General features: G+C 40.3%; 1 protein-coding gene across 1 annotated transcript in view; it reads left to right on the top strand.

The window, feature by feature from the left end:
- Window positions 1-22,423, top strand: part of LOC131687243 (homeobox protein six1-like) — a 324,314-nt gene that overhangs the window by 252,847 nt on the left and 49,044 nt on the right. Inside the window, exon 4 of the mRNA XM_058971316.1 lies at window positions 6,595-6,810. Within this exon, the coding sequence (XP_058827299.1) occupies window positions 6,595-6,810 (216 nt within the window). The remainder of the gene's footprint in view (window positions 1-6,594; window positions 6,811-22,423) is intronic.

The following is a 22,423-nucleotide window of genomic DNA, read 5'->3' as shown; positions in this document are numbered from 1 at the left end:
CGGTCTAATCAGTGTATTGTAGATAATCAACTTCAGTAATGCAATTATGTATCCGGATTTTTGGTTCTCTATACATAGATGAACCTATATACAGAGAGCTGAAACTGAAGCTATTGTTCCTAACCCAGTGTGGTAAAAAGCTATAGTTTAAACCGTATTTGAATGACAATATCTCTTTGAGGGTGTTATCGTTCTGTTATCTCAATATCCCCTCGGGGGTGTTGATATATCCGCTCACTGGTGAAATACAAATTCTAAATCCCTCCGGGGTTTGGAAGTTTTATTACCGCTATTGTAGCACCTGCAGATCGTTCAGCATCCCTCCGGGGATGCAGAATGCTCTGTTTTAAATGTTCTGTGTCGTTATTTTCCTTACCCCTAACCTTACCGCTTCCCCAATCCTTGCCATCAAGAAAATGATGAAAAGACGATTCTTGGTAAGGCACAAATCTCCGATCAACTTGGGGAACGTGCCATTTGAGACAGATGCTACTGATTCCTGATTCTTGGGAGTGATCGGCTGTGCGAAGTAATCCATCAATCGGATTGGTTAGATGGCCTAACTTCAAGAAGAGCCACATACTCGAGTAAAGTAACTTCCTTGTGCCATCAATTCTGGAATAATCGCTATTTTTACGTTATGAAAACAGGACCATGAACAAAAATCACGTGTTTTATAATTATGTTCAATTTCCCTTCAGTAACGTCAGCGTAATGCTTTTATTAGTGAAAATATTTGTTTTGTGAACTTTGGTCAAATCGATTTTCTGTACGTGAACTAGTACACGACTTTATGAACATTATTCATGGGGGTAGGTGTAGCGTAGTTGGTTAATCGATTGCCTGATTGTATACTATTCCCCCGAAAATCATTCCCCAGAAAGCCATTCCCCAGAATTCCACCCGCAGAATACCATCCCCCAGAAAAAACTTTTCCCCAGAAACTCATTTCCTAGAATGTACCATTCCCCAGAATTCCATCCCCCAGAATGCACCATTTCCCAGAAAGTCATTCCCCAGAAAAGCTTTATTTTTTATTAATTTGATCTTTTTAACTTACTACAGTCGTGATTCGCTGGTTGGTCATTTTTGACTGGACCGCTTTTTAGTTGAACCTCTGCTAGTTGGACCATTGTCCAACTAAAAAGCGTCTTAATGTCAAAATCCTATGTCAAAATCACCTTGACAATCAAACTGAAAATAATCAGAGATGTGAACAGAAGCATTTACACTACTAACGTCTTCTTTGGATAGGATAGATAGACGTCTGTCAGTCGGTCCAACTAGCGAATCAAATTCGTTGGTTGGACATAGGCTGTGGCCCAACCAACGAATCACGACTGTACTCGTTCCCACTTCCATATTCTTCGCTTTCGATTCGTGCACATTCCACACAAAATAAAATACCAAAGTGTTTTCCCCAGAAAGAACTATTGTCCAAGAAACATGTAGAACAAATTGCAGAATCTAATACAGGTGTGTTTTGAGAGACATTGGGCAACATAGGAAACGGTTGCGCCACTTCCTAGGATTCAAAAGAACGAAACAGTGTTATTTAAGTAAGATTATATGGTGAAACCAAAACTTTGTGCATTATCGAAGTAATTGAAGTGATGTGGTGTTAAGTTGCTGAGGATGAGCAGCCAAAAGCGATGGTTCCTCGCAAGTAAGCCAGTTATCCATTCGCTTATCCGATTTACTCAAACATAGGAATTGATTCCTTCTTTCAAACACGAGCAGTTCATTGAATCTTCATGAAAATGACTTCTTACGTCTGCCCAGTTTACACTTGAAGAATTGTCCCAACTTTTGAGCAAGACTATCCTGTTCGGCATCAAGTCTTTTGGCACAACATCGACTGACATGAAACATTATATGGTAGTTGGCCATTTGACCTAACAGCCGTGTAGCATAAGCACAGACATAACACTAGGATCAATTCCTTAAAAATATCGCCAAACACTATACGCGCTTCTTACCAGTCATTTACAAATTAGTTAACTTTCAGACCCAGGAACTTTTTTTACTAGTGGTCTATCCCGTATACTTGCGCATATATCAGTGGCCTCATACATGGATTATAATCGTAAATGCTATCACTGTCCCAACTAAAAATATATTCAAAATGACCGCTAACGTTGGCAAAGAATGGTTGTCGAGTTTTATATCTGTTGGTCTGTGGTAAAAGTACCGTTTGGCATAAGGTATGAAAATACTTTTGAATGTATTTCGGGTAGATCGTACATTTGCGTACAAAACATTTCCAATGCAAAAGAAAGATAAATCTCGACAAACATACGATTACGGCGTTAAAGCCAACTGTCAAGATTCACTTTTAGCGGTAATTCTGGACAAACCAGTACTCTCCAACCACAGATGTTGGTAGTGAACAAAAGAGAAAAGTTCTCTTTTTCATTAAATGCTGTGAACTGTGCTGTCATATAGTCAAGGGAAGTTCAAAAGAAGGAATTAACACCTATGTTTGAACAAACCGATCAGACGAAAATATGACAAATTTGTGTCCAAGAGTTATTTGGCATACAAAATCAAAAAACTGCTCATGACTGAAAAAAGGATCCCTATGATCGAGTAAACCGGTTATACGAGTGGATAACAGGTTTGCTTGCGAGAGGCAATCACATTCGGCGGCATGACGTCAACAGCTCCACACCGCATCAGTTCCTTGAATTAGGTAATGGGCAAACCTTAGGCTCCATCACAAAAAATGTTTACGATCATTAACTTTTCTGGAGAACGGGACATTCTGGGGTATGATTTTCTGGGGAATGAAGCATTCTGGATAATGGATTTCTAGGGAATGATAAATTCTGGGCAATGTCTTTCTGGGGAACGGCACATTCTGGGGGATGGAATTCTGGGGATTGGCTTTCTGGAAAATGGCTTTCTTGGGAATGGTATACAACCGATTGCCTTGTACGCAGCGCACCTGGGTTCGATTCCCGACCCCGCACATAGGGTTAGAAATTTTTCTTAAGAGATTTTTCTAATCCGTAGAGGCAAATGACCTTAGAGTTAAAACCTCTATAATCGAAATAAAAAAAACATTATTCATGATATCAAAGGTTGACTTAAAATGTTATTCATAGATTTGGGAACATTAGTTCACAAGATCGAACAGTCTGGATACTTTCAAGTGAACTATTCCACGAAATTCGTAATTTTATTCATGATTCCATTCAATCTTTGTGAACTAATTCATGAGTCATAATATATTAGTCTCGATCCAATACCCGTGCGCGAGAAATAGTCCACAAAATCATCAAATATTATTCATGTAATCATAAACTGATTCAATGTTTCTATTACAATACTAGACCATTCGTGAACGTGAAATAGTGCACAAAATTATAAAATATTCATCGATTCGTGACTAGCTCATGATTCTCAGTACATGACTTACGATCTATCCTGCGTGCTTCTGATATTTGGAAGATATCTCTAATCATTTTCAGTTTCATGCAACGTGATCATGAATTTTTCAAATGAACTATTTCACAAAATTTGGAGTATTATTCGTAGAATCACTTTTGTTCCATGCACTTTTCCATGAAATGTCATTTATGGTCCTGCGGGCAGTAGTTATAAGAAAGCTATTAGGACCTAGCGCATCGTTATTCATTTGATAACGTTCAGTATGATGTTTGGGTACAAAAAGATAATATGCTGAGCACCAAGAATATATTATAGAGCCACTAATCGTGTTCGTGATATAGTTCACGGAACAAGAAACCGCGAATCAGGTACACTTTTATGTTCCTGTTCGTATTATCAGGATACTCCGAGTAAAAATATCATAATAAAACTGCTGATGTCATGTACATGAGTCACATCACACCACGTGCCAAATTCGAAAGCTAGCCCTAGAATAAAATATCAAGATAACGTGCAAATAAATTACAAAAATTGTGACTAAGATCCTTAAATTATGAATACAAATCACTCTACTCGTGATTAGAATATCAAAAATCGTGCACTCAATGCCGCTTACAAGGTAGTCTCACACGTTGACTGAATCCTTTGTAGGCGAATATCAAACCAAGTTTTGAGAAGGACGATCAACGACGGACCGAATGTGTACCCTGCGACAAATTCTGGATAAATTCCGGGAATACAACTTGCGGACTCACCATCTGATTGTGGATTTTAAGGCGGCTTATGATTCAGTAAAACGAAACGAACTGTGGCAGATAATGCTTGAACATTGTTTCCATATAAAACAGATTAAGCTGATTCGTATGATACTGGATGGGTTGAAATCAGATGTTGATCGCAGAGCAGTGGAAGTGCCTTTTAAAAGTGAAGCTGCGAGAATGGGACTGACTAAAATCTGCCATGATAAAGTACATGGTAGCTGGTAGAGAACGTGGCAGTCGTGTTGGTTTCGAGGTGGAAGTCGATGGGGTACGGTACAACGAATTCATATATCGTAGAACACTAGTGACATGTGATAACGATGTTATCCGCGTAAGAAAATGACAATTTTCCGCTGCGAATATGGTTTACATAGTCAGCTAATGTCCCATAGCCTAAGGACGCGCACAAGGCTTGGTCTATACAATCGCTGATACTCCCTGTTGTTCTGTACGACCATGAGGCATGTATGTTGAAGGAAGCAAACTGTCGAGAGCTCAGTGTGTTTGACAGAAGAATTCCTCGTTCAATACTCGGCGGCGCAGTAGAACATGGAAAATGGTCATGTCGCATGATTTATGAACTGTACTAAGTATACAACCATGCTAACATGGGAAGACTAATAAAACACGGCAGTCTACCGTGGGCTGTACTTGTAGTGCGAATGATGGAAGAGAAACCAGTTAAAGTTATGATTCTGTACAATTGAGGAAAATGCGGGTGCGGTCTGCGTTCATGAAGGTCCCTTTAATTTGGACCGTGGGTTGTGGTTGGTTAATTTTTTCCTGCATTTACTTTTCTTCATTAAAATGTTTCAATTCAAGATAAATTTAGAAAAGCAATTTCAGGTAAGCTTAACTGCGAAAGCTTGGAAAAGCGGCGATTTTGGGAAACGAAAAAAAGAAGTTTTTTCACACAACATTGCAAAAAAATTCATAAACGGTGTGAGAAAAAACTGCTTTTTTCGTTTTACAAGATGGTCGCTTATTGAGGCGTTCTCAGTTGAACCTTAACAGATTTTCATAAAAATGCGTTTGTGAGATGGATTTATTAGCCGAAAATATGCAAACAATGAAGCTTCCAAATTCAGTTTTTCAATAACCATACAGACAAAAATTTGATAATTTCAAAACAAGTGTGGGCATTTTAATGAATGTTTATGTTTATTGAAAATAAAATGTGAAAAAAATTATTCTTGGGCAGATATTTTCTAAGACTTTATTCAAATTTGTTTGGTATGAATATGTGGGAAATAATCGAACTCTTTCGAAAATAATTATCAAAAGAGCAGCAAATTTAACTATTGGCCCCGAGCGGCAAAAAACCTCGCGCCGCCACTTTGTGTCAGCCAAGAACATGTTCTAAATTCGATTTATATAATTACCAGCAACTTTTCTGTAACTTACTATGTACACATTAGTCCAATTAGCTCCATTACATTCTCATTGACCACGCCGCCGCCGTCTTGTTCACGATGGATAAGTAAGCACTACTTAGAAGAAGAATTTTTGATACCTTGTTGCAATTTGCTCGTATGACCGGGGAAGGTTTGGTAGGATGATACTTTATACGAATCACGTGGGCCGTCGGGCCAAGTGATTAATGTGAATTATATTTAAACCGCTACTTTGTATGAGTGTTTGCATCCGAACTTGATTAGCCGAGGCTAATGATTTATTTAGTTAAATTTAGAACCGGGAAACGAGTGTTTCAGATTCGTAAGAAATTTTGATGTCGGTAGCTACCCAAAGTCAGCATGTAGTTATATTGGATACATTGTAGCTTCGGCATCAGCACCGGGAGCCGCGAAAATGTCAACAAACTCTGGTACCAGCCTACAAGAGTCATCAAACTGCATTTGCATCAACTAGCTAAAGTAATTTTATTCATAGGTGTTTTTTCCCTTCGGCAGTCATATGAAACCGAATTTGCTGCGCTAAAAAATATTTTAAAGGAAGTGTGCAATATTGTTGTTGATGACAGCCTGTTACGTTTCTTCCAAATACAATGACTTTTTCGCGGAACAATATTTTCCCACAGTTTCGATTCAGGTTGCATTGGAAGTTGTTGTTCGGTGTTTTTTGCATAGCTATTTGCGTATCGAAATGCATTGATGAATTAGCGCGTGAGAAACGTGTGTTGTCGAACTTTAGTATTTAGTAATAATAGACGAGGCATTTTTTGTTTATAAAATAGGCTTGAGGAGGCGTCATTGTTTCAGACCACGTTAATTTGAAAACTACGTACTTCTAGATCTTAGTTAAACTTTTAGAAGTTGAGGTTATATCTACAGGTGTAAGACGCCTTCGCTAGAATTTCTAAACGCCCGTAAGATTAAAAATAGAATTCAGATGTTTAAGTTTTAACTTTTAATGATTATTTTCAGAATTTTACGGTTCCCACATACATTCACCGAGTTTAATTCGGTTACCTCTTGTTTTTGACAGGTGTTACAGCAGGCAGGAAACATCGAACGGCTGGGCCGGTTTCTGTGGTCACTGCCCCAGTGCGACAAGCTGCAGCTGAATGAATCCGTGCTCAAGGCCAAAGCCGTGGTGGCATTCCACCGGGGGAACTTCAAAGAGCTATACCGATTACTCGAGCACCACCAGTATGCACCCCACAACCACGCCAAACTACAAGCCTTGTGGCTGAAAGGTTAGTCTACTAAACTAAGCTACTGTTTGTTACGATTTGATTATAAGGACTTAAGGTGATGTACCTCTTTCTGTTCTGTCATCGGTATTAACGAGGACCTGCTTGAAATAAAGAACAATGATAATGTGATAAAAGCAAACAATATCCTGATTCTTGAAAATGATTTTTAGTCTCAGTCAGCAGTGCAGTGTCGCTAGTTAAATTTTCCGAATCTTTCAATGCAAAATAATCGTGAGTGCAATGGAGTAAAAACCAATTCACTAACATAGTTTTTTCCATCTTGGAACAGCTACGGTTGCCGGACAAGCGAGGAGAGGTAGAAGATGGAGAAAATGAAAAATAAAGATGAAAATTATAATTACTAAAATTATAAAGAAAATGCAAGAATACCGTTTTTACTTAATGCCACAATGTCAAGGGTAAAAAAAATTAAAGGGTTGTGTACAAGACACGACCGCAGTTACATTGAAAATGCAGCATTATTAACCCTTAAAGGCGCAAATAATTTTTTTCCATTATATATTCGTCCTAATAAGGACAGTTTGCTAATAACTTTGGGATACGGGACGAAAATCCTTTGAAACAATTCGAACCTTGTCGCTCCGGCGATTCGTTTCTGCACACGTTCATACACACAGACGAATATTCCTCCTTTGCAGCTCATGTCAAATGAGCACTATGTAACACAACGCGATCTCTTTTATTAACTTTTTGGTGCAGACGGAAGACCATCCTTTTGTGCGACAAATAAAAATATTTTCATCATTGTTTTTGATGTGCCTTTCGCTTAGCGGCAGGGTTGCCACATTCACTGATTTCCTTAAAGGTTTAGAAAAACTTTCGGGTTGGTAGATTATTTTGAAGAATATTTGCATATATTATGATTCATTGGTAATGGTACAGAATTACCAAGCGCAAACTTAATACAAGTTAATAAAAGGAATTATCTAATTGAATTCATTTTTCCATTATGTATTCGTCCTAATAAAGACGGTTTACTAATAACTATATTTTAAGATACATGACGAAAAGCCTATGGAACGATCTGAGCCTTACGGCTTATACGCACGGCATAAACCAGCAATCTCGCTTCTGTTCCGCCACCGCGTTTGAAGCTGCGAACAAAATCTTTCCAACGCACAGACAAACGTTCCCCTTCCGTAGCTCGTGATCAAATGAAAGATCTAACAGCTATCCTATAAGGGACCGTCCATAAATGATGTAGCATTTTTTGAGCGATTTACAACGCCCCCCTCCCCCATCGTAGCATTTCGTCACAAGCCTCTAAGTACCCCCTGGTAATTACGTAGCTTGACGGTAACTCTCCCTTCCTTTTCCCCGTAAAATTAAAAAAAAATTAAAAAAGATGTTAGTTTTTCCCCTTTAAAAAAGCTACGTAGCATGCACATGACCCCCTATCCCCCTGTCATCACACATCATCACAAAATACAAAACTCCCCCCTCCCCCATATAATGCTACGTCATTTATGGATGATCCCTAAGCAACAATAACGATAATCCAACTGGTTCTGCAAGCAGAATAGGCGTGGCAATGAATGAATTCGGTCAAAAACATTAATTTTATATCATGCGATGAAATGTGTAGGACGCTTATGAATGTCGAGATGAGGTCCGTGTTAGGGAAAGTCTTGCGCGAATTTGTGAAAATTGTATATGCTTTCCCTATTTATTGCACATTTACGGATTTTTCAATAGTGTGCTAATAAAATACACAGATAAATTTGAAAACATTTTTTTACTGGCAATTTTCAGCATCGATTGGTGTTCGAATCATGAAAATCCATCAATAATTAACAAAACGTAAGCGAAAACTTTGTTTTCTTACATTTTTTCAATGTTTTTACAATAATACGGATTTTTCAATAGTATACAGTTGCAATACCAATTTATAGTTGAAACCAATTTTTAAGGTGGGCTTCTCTGAATCTATTAGTATTTAAATGACGCAAATCCATCCACAATTAACAGCGCTACAGTTGTTTAAAATTATGCCACATTTTCGTGACGCAGTTCGTAATCAGATTTTAGTTTTACACCTAGCCCCAGCCCCATATAGTAAAGTAAAGCATTTTCAATACTAAAAATGATGGATCGGTAAGTTCTGGGACATGACCGGAGAGATGTAGAACATTTATGAGTCATTCATTCATAGAACATCAAATTTCCTATTGTTTTGTTTTGAAACGTCTATATTAAAGTCTCCCGAAATAACCATTGGAATATTTTTCAGAGCGCACTTTCACAAGAAGTAAATTCGTCAACTAGCACGGCACCAGCAATTGCTTCGCCAGCAGCTTCCCATTATTAACCAGCCCGGAGCAATCAAATAAATCTACAGTAGTTGACAAGCTGATTATTAGGGCATTGCAAAATTATTATTTTTTAATTCTCAAAGGCTTTCCCTCTCATATTGTGACAAATGTCAAAGTAAGCTCAGATGCCAAATTTCACAACATTTGGACGATTCTAGACTCCTGCCCACTTCGCTTAAAATTTGTGAAATTGGTGCTATGGGAAGAGGAAAAATATATTAAATGCTATAACTTTTGAAGTAACAATCAGAAAATTATAATTTATACCTCTTTTTAAAGGAACCAACCTTAGTCTTTGAAGGAAGATATTCCTGTTTCTACGAAAATACGGAAAAGTGAGGTACTGGGTCATTTTGGCCCCAAAATCCCCTATTTTTAATAATGTTTCTGTTTTTCTAGTGTAAAAAATCTCAGAAATCAAATGGAACCTTTTCGACTTTTGCCCGAATACGAGAAGTTGGGGTTATAGGGCCTTTTGTCATTCATATTAAATTTTATCATTTTCTCGTGCGTATATCTCTATTATTCTTCACTCAATTGTAATAAATTGTACCTTGAAGAAAATTCGAATCGGAACAATCGGCAAAGACCTACGCGACGAAATTAGGACTACGATTGGAAACTCGGAACATGAAACTGCAGGTCACTCTGCTTTCCAGCTTTCGACAGGATAATCTACGACGAACTCCAACCACGCAACTTTGAAGTCGTAGCACTGCAGGAACTTTGCTTGACAGGACAAAAGGTATGGAAAAGCGCGCATCGGGCGGCTACTTTCTACCAGAGCTGTGGCACCATCAACGTGCTGGGAACCGGCTTTGTAGTGCCGGGTAGGATGCGTCAACGCGTGATTGCATGGACTCCGATCAACGCAAGGATGTGTAAGTTGAGGATCAAAGTCCGTTTCTTCAGCTACAGCATCATCAATGTACACTGCCCACACGATGGAAGACCCGACGACGAGAAGGAAGCGTTCTACGCGAAGCTGGAGGAGGTGTACGACGGCTGTTCTCAACGAGATGTGAAAATCGTCATCGGTGATATGAACGCTGAGGTAGGACGAGAGGTAATGTTTATACCGGTTCTAATCGACGGGCGATTCTTCTCTGATATCACCAACGTTCGTACCTACTGCTGTGCGAATATAGATTCTGACCATTATCTAGTTGCAGTATGCATGCGCATAAAATTCTCGACCGTGTACAACACTCGTCGTAGTCGAACGCCAAGGCCCAACATCGCGCAGCTTCGGGACGCCGGGGTAGCCCAAAACTACGCACAGCGGCTGGAAGCAGCACTACCTACGGAAGAACAGCTGGGCGCAGCTACTCTTGAAGACGGCTGGAGGGAGATCCGTTCCGCCATAGGAAGTACTGCTATAGCGGCATTAGGTACAGCGATTCCGAATCGAAGAAACGACTGGTTCGATGACGAATGTTAATAGAGGAGCAGAATGCAGCACGAACGACGATGCTGCAGCACGGAACGAGACAGATTGTAGAGCGATACAGACAAGCACGCAACAGGCAAACCTCGATCCTCCGGAGAAAGAAGCGCCAACAGGATGAACGAGATCGCGAAGCGATGGAACAACCGTACCGCGTGAACGACACACGGAAGTTCTACGAGAAGCTGAACAGTTCGCGCAAAGGCTACGTACCGCAAGCCGATATGTGCAGGGACTTAGACGGCAACCTTACGAATGAGTGTGAGGTGATTGAGAGGCGGAAGCAGTACTATGACGAGCACCTCACCGGTGAAGCAGCAGAGGACGAAGGCGGTATGGCAACGGATCTTAGAGCACGCGCAGAAGACGATAGGCTGCCGGCCACTGATCTTCAAGTCAAGGAGGCGGTCGGCCGGCTGAGAAACAACAAAGCTGCTGGTGTAGATCAACTACCCAGCGAGCTATTAAAATACGGTGGTGAAACACTGGCTAGAGCGTTGCACTGGGTAATCGCCAAAATTTGGGAGGAGGAGATTCTTCCGGAGGAGTGGATGAAGGGTGTCGTTTGCCCAATCTACAAAAAGGGTGACATGTTGGATTGCTGCAACTACCGCGCAATCACACTACTTATGTGGGTTCCCGCGCCACCACGGACCAAATATTCGCGTTTCGGCAGGTTCTGCAGAAGTGCCGCGAATACAATGTGCCCACACATCATATGTTCATCGATTTCAAATCGGCGTATGACACAATCGATCGAGATCAGCTATGGCAGATAACACACGAGTACGATTTCCGGATAAGCTAACACGATTAGTCAAAGCGACGATGGATCGGGTGATGTGCGATGTTCGAGTATCACTCTCGAATCCCTTTGAAACTCGAAGAGGGTTACGGCAAAGTGATGGTCTATCCTGTTGTTCAACGTTGCGTTAGAAGGTGTAATAAGGAGAGCGGGGATAGACACGAGTGACACGATCTTGGCTTCGCCGACGACATCGACATAATGGCACGGAACTTTGAGGCGATGACGGAAACGTACATCAGACTGAAAGCTGAAGCCATCAGGATTTGACTTGCCTTCAACGTTTCGAAGACAAAATGCATGAGAGGAAGAGGTTCTAGAGACGACAATGGGAGCCTCCCATCCCGAGTTCGGATGGACGGTAACGAAATCGAGATGGTCGACGAATTCGTGTATTTGGGTTCACTGGTGACCGCCGACAATGATATCAGCAGAGAAATTCAGAGACGGATCTTGGCGGGAAATCGTGCCTACTTTGGACTCCGGAGGACGCTCCGGTTGAACAAAATTCGCCGCCGCACGAAGTTGATTATCTACAAGACGCTGATTAGACCGTTGGTCCTCTACGGCCACAAGACCTGGACTATGCTCGTGGAGGACCAACGCGCCCTTGATGTTTTCGAACGGAAGGTGTTGCGTACTATCTATGGTGGTGTGCAGATGAAAGACGGAATGTGGCGCAGGCGAATGAACCATGAGTTGCATCAGCTGCTGGAAGAACCATCCATCGCGCATACCGCAAAAATAGGACATTTGCGGTGGGCTGGACACGTCGTAAGAAGGTCGGACGACGACCCGGTGAAGATGGTTCTTGAGAGCGACCCTACAGGAACAGGTAGACGGGGTGCACAGCGAGCACGGTCGATCGACCAGATAGATCTTTCGAAGACTGCGAGGCTGACGACAAGCAGCAATGACCCGAGTGGAGTGGAGACGACTTCTGCATACAGCAAGAGACAACAAGGCTCTAGCCTGAACGGATAGGATTGGATAGGATAGATAGCCTGCTCGTCCATTTTGGTTTGCACTCTTATACGCAGTTGAAGTTGGTGTAAAAAATTTAAAATTCTTCAATAACTCTAGAACGAATGAGTATTTTTCAAGAAGTGTGCGCCGCGCCGCCGATCTCAGGTCAAATTGTTACATGCAGTCTTCAACGATATTTTTACACGCAGTCTTCAACAATAATTTAATTTTTATATGAAGTCTTCAACAATATTATGTGGTTTTAATACCTCAACATTTGTCTGGAACATTATTTGCACGAACAGTCGCAGTGAAAAAAGTTATTTCTATTCTATTCTATTCTAACCCTTGCACAGCCAGTATTGAAAAGCATCCTGGAAAACACTGCAGTTATTCTTTAGTGTTTTTCTTATCAACATTAATATTTGAAGCATATTATAATATGTCGCAAATATTAAAAAAAAAATAAATATTAAAAAAAACAGTCACAGTGAAAAAAGTTATATTAAAAAACTAAATTTAAGGGGGTTGCCTTAGAAAACGCTTTATAAATCGATAACCTTAAGTCCTACAAGCTCCAGTTGTTCAACAAAATTCTTCACTATGAGCATTTATAAAACTTTGTCGAAGACACCAACTTTCGAACTTGTCAGTATAAAAAGTTAATTTTTCTAGTTCAATCATAGTAAGCCATGGTTAAATTTAATTTTTATAAGATTGTGGGGTGTATTCATACGAACAATTTCTCCAAAGACACCCTGTGAATATATTCGATGGTTTGGCCTCTAGTGAATTAAGTTCACGTTTTTGGCATTTTAGTAGAGATTGTGTTCTTGCTTATTTTGTTTTGTGTTAATCGTCATGTTTTTATCCATAGCTACTTTTCCTTACTTGCTGTCCAACCTTCGCGATATATCAGACCTGCTCAGGTCTGCTGCAAATATCGTCACCTGTTGAGACATGAACCGATCCGGAGGTGTCGACCGTAAGGATTTACATCTCTGTACAACCGCCTTAGCCGGGCTTCTTATCCTTCTTGGTGCTAGTCGTTCCTATTTATCTGCTAGCTGGTGCTGAGAACTTCTCGGCAGCGGTATTTCACTCTATACCGATGCCCATTTTCACGATCCATTTCGCTGCCGCTCCAATGGAATAATCATCGGCGGTAAAATTTCTCCAGACAACGATATACCGATTTTCTCCAATTTCGCGTTTTTCCTCCTTAGCTGCCGTTGTTAGCCCGCTGACCGACATTTCCTGTCTACTCATTACTGTTGCTAATATCGAAGCTTGTCGAAACGTGAACTGATCCTTCAAAGAAGCCGTCCAACTAGATATACATTCCTTTCCAGCCACGCTCGCAAAGTTTTGTTCTTTTTTTTCATTGACTTGTGTCTAGAGTGACCAAACTCAAATGACATTTCATGTGTCAAAACGGTTTGCAGTATATTTTAATAAATAGTTAATAATTTTTTAATAGTAATTCAAAACCCTCATGAGGGGGGGGGGGGGGTTGAACCCCCAACCCCCTCCCCTCCTTGCGCACGGGCTTCGGGATGAGAAACTATTTCACATTTCAACTACGGATGATCAGACGACACACTTTATAATTAAAATTTAAAAAAAAAACATTCGCAAACCTCAAAATGTACATTAATTAGAGCAAATCAAATTAACTCTTCATGCGAAGAAAATAGGCACCCAGAAAAGGGCAGTTTTTTCTTTGTTTCATTTAGAGAATTTGCGATGTAAGTTGCGCAGGCATTCTTTTATCTCACTGGCACCATTTCCTGCCATTTCTAATATTTCGGCGGCAAGTTATTCCATCACTGCTTCAGGTAGACGGGTACTACAACACCGACACGCTCGTAACCCTTTCTCAGCAAACGATGGAATCAGCCGGCAGGAAACTGAAGGCTGACACAAACCGAGAAGGATTTTTTCTATTTCCTTCGCCTTCCCACCTTTACTGCTTCCAGACGAGCTTATGTGTGGTGTAGCCAGTACGAGCGTATCACATTAATGATGCTGCACTCGCATACGACCTCCGGTTTTGTACTCGGTTCAGTTTACGTTCGAAGCCATAAAGGATGTCCATCGAACGGAAAGAAAATCAACGCTTGCACACTACCCCTTGCTCACTTGTGTGCTGTGCTCGGTTCAATTTAGGTTCAACGTACAATGGGCCGGCCATCGAAAGAAAACAGTTTACTTCCATCATCAAAGAGGTGGACCTTCGAACGAAAAACCAGTCTGGCACGCGTGGTTCTTCGGTCGAATTGTATGGACCAATCATGGCGCAGATAATAACTGCTTTCACAAAATCCACTATTTCCGTCATTTTCAGTAATTGTACATTCGATGGAATTAGTTTAACTTAATTGTTTTCCAGGCTTATAGCGCAAAAATCTAATGTTCCCATTCAACACAACGGCTGACATTTGCATTCAAAAAATCGGGTAAAATTCCGGTCAAAAATTTTGAAACGGCGAGGGGAGTATTTTATTTAAAGAACTACAAGGGACAACACTGTGGGGTCGCACGAACTGTAGGACTACACTACTTAATGTGAAATATTTCATTAATAATAAATCAAATATGGTGGCAGGCATAGCGTAGTTGGTAAATCGATTGCCTTGTACGCAGCTCACCTGCATTCATTTCCCAACCCCGCACATAGGGTTAGATATTTTTCCAAAGAGATTTTTCTAACTCGAAGACAGGTGAATGATCATAAGGTCAAATATATTTTTTAATGTAGAATACATTTAAGGTTTCAATATAGGGGTCCCGTTTCAAAATATCGGCTGCGGCGCCGCGTCAGATTTTGAACGTTAATAACTTTTATCATACTTAACAGAATGATTTGATGTTTAGACCAATTTGTTGCAAATATGTTCCTCTATGCTGTATTAAAATTTGAAGTATGTATATCATGTACTAATAACAAAAAAAATGTGTTTTGAAAAATCTTTCGAAAACGACTCGGAAAAGTGAAAATTTTCAGCCCATCCCGCACAGAGCCGTCGTTATGGTAGACCTACCGAACAATAAAATAATGAAAAGTTTATATATAGGTCCATTACATGTTTGTTCGTATGGTTATTCGCATTGGGTTGCTTGACGAGAGCACTTGGTGGGGGAAAGACGGCATATTCCTTTGGTTAGGCCATTAGAAGCCGGACGGAAAGGAAAGGCTCATGCACGGCACGAGAACGAGCGAGAAAGCGATAGTAGTGCATATTAGCGCGATTATATAAATATCTGTCGGTCGGTTTTTCTCATCATTCGTATTCGTTCAAGCTCTAGCAAGCAGCCAGTCCACCGAAGAAAAGCAGTCGGCGATGACGACGGCGGAAAAAGTGCCCCAGCTACTGGTGACTCATCGCAACCCGATCAGGAACTGTCGCCCTGCAAGAATTTCGCCCCAACTAAAGGGCAACAGAGTAGGCTATCGTTCCAGCGTCTGGGTCGTGAGATTGTGCAGGACTGCAAAGTCGAGCTACGCTTACAAAGCTCAGTCGTAATGATGCCCCGAGAAGCCAACGATGCCTACTTGGTCGGTTTGTTCGAGAATGCAAAATAGTGCTTTCTAGCTCACCGTGTCCGCGGGGAGTGCGTCTAAATTATGCTCCCGCAATAAAACAATAAACGGTTCTTTACAGGACCAATTAATTGTGTTCTAATAAGAGTTAAACTGAAATTTACATTTTATGGTGTATAACAAATAATTTTCAGAAAGCAATATAAGAAATACGATGTGTGGAAAGAAAGAAAGAGAATTTAAATTATCTTCTCTCGCTCGTTTTCGTGCACTGCTTTTCCATTCTTTTCTGCTGCTACTACCATCATAACTAAAACGAATGTGCGTGTTCCCCCACCATCTCATGGCCAGTGTTGCCACAATTGCATGTCGCTATAACAATTTGAATTATTTTATTGATCCTCTCTAGTATTGATAAAATATAGAACATGCAAAGTACACTAGTCGCATGCTTTTATTCGAACTTTTTGGCAGCCTCCGTTGATTAACTGCATAAATCGATTTGTTTGTGCAGCTCCTTGCTAGTAGCAAACTAAATAGCCTTTATCAGCGCTAACAAATAAAACAAAAGAATTTAAATTTGTGAAAATCTTCTCTTTCCTTCTTTTCAAATCTGCAACATTCTTTGAAAATATTGTTGGAATGTTGTTATTGAAAAACTGAACATGCAAGTTTGCTAGCACTGGCCACTAGATTGAAGGCGATGGAAAGACAGAATATTCGTTTTGGTTATGCTAGTATTGGTAGCCGAACGGAAAGGAAAGGCACAGGAATGGCACGAAAACGAGCGGGAGAGCGATAGTAGTGCTTTCTTGTGTTTTCATATATGAATATTGGTCGGTCGGTTTTTCTCATCATTCGTATTCGTTCAAGCACTAGCAAGCAGCCAGTCCACCGGAGGAAAGCAGTTGGCGATGATGACGGTCCGCAAAAGTGCCCCAGCTACTGGTGGCCCGTCGCAACCAACTACCGATCAGGAACTGTCGCCATGCTAGTATTTCGCCCCAACTAAAGGGCAACGGAGCAACTAATCCGCTGGCTAACATTCCAGCGTCTGGTTCGTAAGGTTGTGTATTACTTCAAAGTCGAGCTACGCTTACAAAACTCAGCCATAATGAAGCCACTGATGCCTACTTGGTCGGTTTGTGGGAGTGGGCGTAAATTACAATAAAAGCAACGGTTCTTTTCAGGACCAATCAATTGTGTTCTAGTGAGAGTTAAACTGAAACTTTTATTTTAAGGTGTGTAGCAAATTTTCAACAAGCAACATAATACGTTGGGTGGAAAGAAGTAGCTTGCACACGGAACAAAAATTTAAATTATCCTCTCGCTCGTTTCGTGCACTGCTTTTCCATTCCTTTCTACTGTTATTATCAGTATTACCAAAACGAATGTGTTGTTGCATGTGTTTAAGAGAAACGTTGAAGTCGCATGCTTCTATTCAAGCTTTTTGGCAGCCCCCGTGAACTAACTGCATTAAATGATTTTTTGTGCAGCTCCGTGCTAGTAGCAAACAAAATGGCCCTACCAGTGTCTGATTCGTGAGATTGTGCAGGATTTCAAAGTCGAGCTAAGCTTATAAAGTTCAGCCGTAATGGTACCCGAAGAAGCCAGTCTTGTCGTTTTGTTCGAGGCTACAAAACAGTTCGCCAGGCACGTAACTATCATGCCAAAAATATCCAACGATCCAGCGCATCACCATCAACACCAACGCCGATACCAAAGGTTCTTTTCAGAACCACCATTATTACCATAGAGAATTATTTGAAAATTTCCCATTCAAACGTGATTCTGTTGAATATTATTAGATTTAAATTAACGTCTCGAATTGAAATCACGACGCTCCGGTTATGTGACAGACATTACCCACCCATCTTTTTTTATTGTGACCACGACACCCCATTTCAATATTTCTGAATGAACAGAAGGTCGAGTTTGGAAAGTTTGTAACTTTCATTGTATTTAACCAAATTACACAATGTTCGCACTAATGATTCAGAAATATGATCAGGAATCTTCTGTTAGATTTGTAAGTATGTATAATTTACATGAATAAAGAAAAATTGATTTTCAGGAATCAATTATTATCTGTTCTTCCATTGGCCAGTACTACGCGACTTCCTCATGCTAACAATTAATTTCATCGTTAGCCATCTCCCTCACCAAGGCCAACAACGCCAACAAAACCGGTCCTTTTCAGGACCACCATCATTTTTGTAAAGAATAATTTGAAATATTCCTCGCCCAAATCACCTTTTGTCCGAAAATTCCAATGAGTATCAACATATTTGAAGAACGTGTTCCTTATGTATTCTACATCTCTCCGGTTATGTCGCAGACATTACCCACCCATCTTTTTTCATACAGTTTACGTATAACCAATCAAACTCGAGTGTTACATATTGAACCAAACCGTCTTGCTTAGCTGGTCATTTTATTAGTAGTAGGCGATTGAATCCGATTAAACTTATTTGAGAAGATCTGATGAAAGAAGACAGAAAACTGCGACAGAAAACCAAACTAATAGCTGAAACTGTTTTAAATCTTTATGGGACAATTTCAACCTTGAAAATATCGTAAAAACATTTCGATTGTGTGCAATAAAAATCCGGATCGATGAAGAAAAATCAAGTTTTAGACAATATTTCATGTGTAGAACTAGTTTTATTTTGCTATTATTGCAACTTTCTTAAAGTAAACATATAAATATATCGTAAACGTACACGAATGAAAGATACGCACCAAGCAAAGAGAGTCGACGCTAGTGATGGTGGGTGGAGCGAAAGAGACAACTAGTACCACGACACTAAGTTAAATGTGTTCGCACATGGGGTTCGGCTGTACAAGAGATTTTGTGCACGTGTTTATGCATTCGAAATTGTACACAAAATGTGTGCTGGAAAGGAGCACAGCACCTGAGATAGCATGGTGTTTGATCGGATAAGCTCAGTCACCTATTGAACGGCACTGCGTAGCGTACCTCTACAGCCACTTATCTTATCAGTTTGCTACACTGGCTTTCAAATGTAAATAGTGCAAACCAATTTTTAAGCAAATGACTTTTACACTGTGTAGTAGCATCCTTAAACTTTTAAGAACAATGAATAAAGGTTTAAATTTGGTGAATTGTTTTGAACAAATATTAATTTTCAAAAAGGTGCGGCATCTTACCCGGATCTAACCTATATTAGAAGACAACTAAAATGGCAGTGTGCGCTCCACAACTCATTTGTATTTGCATAGCTATATTACTTTGCTAGGGTGATCGTAGAATTTAGAATCCATAACAATGAAAACGACATGCACAAAAAAGGTTTGTTGATTCAACCAGTCAAGTGTCCACTTCCTCTTTGCGGCTCTAATATTGAAAGGCAGAGGATATTTAAATTATAATTCAAATAGAGTCGATCCAGATGATTTTGAGTTGTTTGTTTAAATCCCTTTTGCCTACCTACCACCGCCGTCGTTAAGCAGGAAATGGGTACAATATGCTATCAACATGTTGCCATGTTGCAAACTGCATCGCGCACGCTCAGACGATACAAGATCAGCAGCCGCGTGTCAAACATGAGGTTTTCATTTAATTAATTTTTATGCACTTCCCTCCGACTTCCCTTCTCGATACGATACGGCGTCACCCTTCACGTGCGCATCCCCTCGGACAGTAACTTCCATCGAGCGTTGTTTGTTTTTCACATCGCCTAATAAATATGAACCGACGAACGATGCGTTACTAATCTTGATCCCATTATGTACACCGCATCCTGCCTTTCTTACTACCTATATTCCGTGGTGGTCGTCGCGTTAGCAACCTGGATTTTCATCATCCTTTCTTCGGTTTATTGTGTAGGGGGTTTTCTTTTCCCAGTATATCTAGGAAGAAGACAACTGCAAGACTTCCTATCGAAAATGAGGTCAGTTAACCTCCCAATCCGGTTCATACACTATTATCAAATTACCAATCACCCAATTTTGGTAGTAACACAGAATTTTACCTCAGAAAATTTCTGATCTACTAGAAATATGATCCAAATTATTTCGTTCTTTAGTAACGTATTATTTTAAACATTTATCTGGAAAATCTATCTCAGATTCTTTAAAACAACTAGAGATCCTCATCGAATAGCCTAACAGAACGAAAAACAAAATCTAAAAAGGAATGAAATGCCTGAAGTCCTATAAATTTTGAAGGAGAATAAATAAAATTACTTCTGCATCATATCTTCAGCGACACTAGTCTTCCACATAAAAAACCTCTTATTTACTTTGGCCAACCAGGTGACTGAAAGCACAACGTTCGAGAGAGTTGGATGTCTTCGGCTCGAAACAATTTGATTTGAGCCTCCACAAAGCCAACAAACGAGACTCAAATGTTGTTTGGGTGGTTTTGAATGTGTATTTCTTTTACCCTTTCTTCGAGATCGAATCAGTCCGATAGCATCAGTCATCGGAGCGAGCTGAAATCGGAATCTGAATCATCAACAGAATGTGTTATGTTCGTGAATTCCAAAGTGTTTGGCTTAGTTAGATTCTGGAGATGAGCTGAACACTATAAGTTAGCGAGTTAACAACATTCTGGATATTGGTTGTAATATCATTACCAGTTAGGGCTACCACCTCTGGTGAGGGTTTTACCCGGAAATTTTTATTGACATGGAATAGGCTTCATCTTCAAGAGAAACATGAGTAAACACTGAAACCAGACAAAAATTTGAATCAAAGTGATCGCTCGACATTTTAGAGTGTTTTAAACGATTTTTATTACCAACTAAGTTGAACAGAAACAAGTTAATTTCTTTGAATCCAACTCTTCAGGTTACCAATTTTGCACTGGTTGAAAAATTACCAAATTAACTTTTGTTGACAGTTGAATGCTTTGTTTTGGTAAAGCATAATGCGCACCACATTAAGCTGTAAATTGTTCGCGTTTTTCGATAGGTGAAAAATTTAACTGCCACAGCTAACTGTAAAGCATCCAAAAGCATCAGCATATCTCGCTGTGGAGCATAAACCAAACGACTGTATCGATTTTGTTGGCTATTTTCGGCAAATTTGAGACTAAGAGAAACGAAAGCAATGAAAATGAAAGACGGATAGGTATTCTAGAGCGAATCAGTTATAAATTTAGAACGGAAAACTAGGACTAGGCAGGCTCATATGGATATGATCGAAAGGAAATGTGAAGAATTCTTTGCCTTCTGCTAAGTAGGAGTTGGGCGTTGCACCCAAGTCTACCGCATGGTCTATGGTAGAACATAACTCATCATCATGTTTTACCGCCGACGCCGGCAAAAATCCTCGCCTAGAACGACCATGCGATCATTGTTCTCCCTTTCGATCATGTCCATATGGTCGGTGTTAGGTCAGACCGGACTAAGTGACAGTGCATTGATTTCGAGAAAAACGCGTTTAAAGTTTGAATCGCAGCATCCTTTACATTATAAATGGAAAATAATTTTTACCATAATTCTTGTTTATCGTTTCATATTTCAAATCTGGTAAAAGTGGAATGTAGATGAAGAAATTCTTTATCCAGTGCTATCATTAACTCATTTTTTGATGTTTTGCGACTTGGTCCGGTCTGACTTAACACCGACCATATGAGCCTGCCTAGTCCTAGTTTTCCGTTCTCAGAAAGATCTCATATCTATTGAACAACTCGTTCCATGGCGACATGACCGGGAGCTCTAGTGATCCGTACACCGAAAACTAAATATCAGAATGACGGTTCGCGTAGCCATCCAAGAATACACGCAAATATGTGAAAGGCCACAGGGTTACAAAACTGAATTTATACACGCGACAAATATGTCCACTTACGAAGGTCCTTTGCGATTATCTACGCTCGTGATCGCGCAAGCTTGATAACACTCTGGTAATAAGTTGAATGTTTTAGTACTTGCGAAGTTACAAACGCGGTCTCAAATGCGAACTCACAAACGTCCGTGTTCGCGCGATCATGGATCGGTCACGTCAGGACATATTTATCCTCCGTCCTAGCAACTTAGATCCATACATTCAGTTGGACTAATCAAAAAAATAAAGCGCATATCCATTAGATAACACGTTCCATGGCGACATGACTGGGAACTTTAGTGTTACGGGAGAACCCACTTTTTTCGAATCTGAACCGTACACGAAAAATTACCAGATTCACCAGATTCACGGCACGCGCGAGATCGTTCCAGGACACACGCGAATATGTGAAAGGTACACGGTTACAAAGTAGAATTAATACACGCGCACACGCTACATACAAACGCACGCACGATCGAACACGTTAACGTACAAACGCTCGAGCCCTTCGCGATGTTACGCGCGATCGCGAAGTCTTTACGCTCGCACATACATATCTGTACCATACAATGTCACATCCAGAATCGCGACCCGCTGCAATTGGTCGTAAACAATGATTTTTTGGGCGACATTGCCTGTCTCGTCTGCAATTGTAGTGTGTAATTCTGATGGGGAGCTCTTCCAAGAACCTAGCTGTACAGCTCCAGAAGGACAACTCTAGA

Source organism: Topomyia yanbarensis, chromosome 3 (assembly GCF_030247195.1).
Source record: "Topomyia yanbarensis strain Yona2022 chromosome 3, ASM3024719v1, whole genome shotgun sequence".
Classification (NCBI taxonomy): domain Eukaryota; kingdom Metazoa; phylum Arthropoda; class Insecta; order Diptera; family Culicidae; genus Topomyia; species Topomyia yanbarensis.
This window is presented reverse-complemented; position numbering and strand designations above follow the sequence as displayed.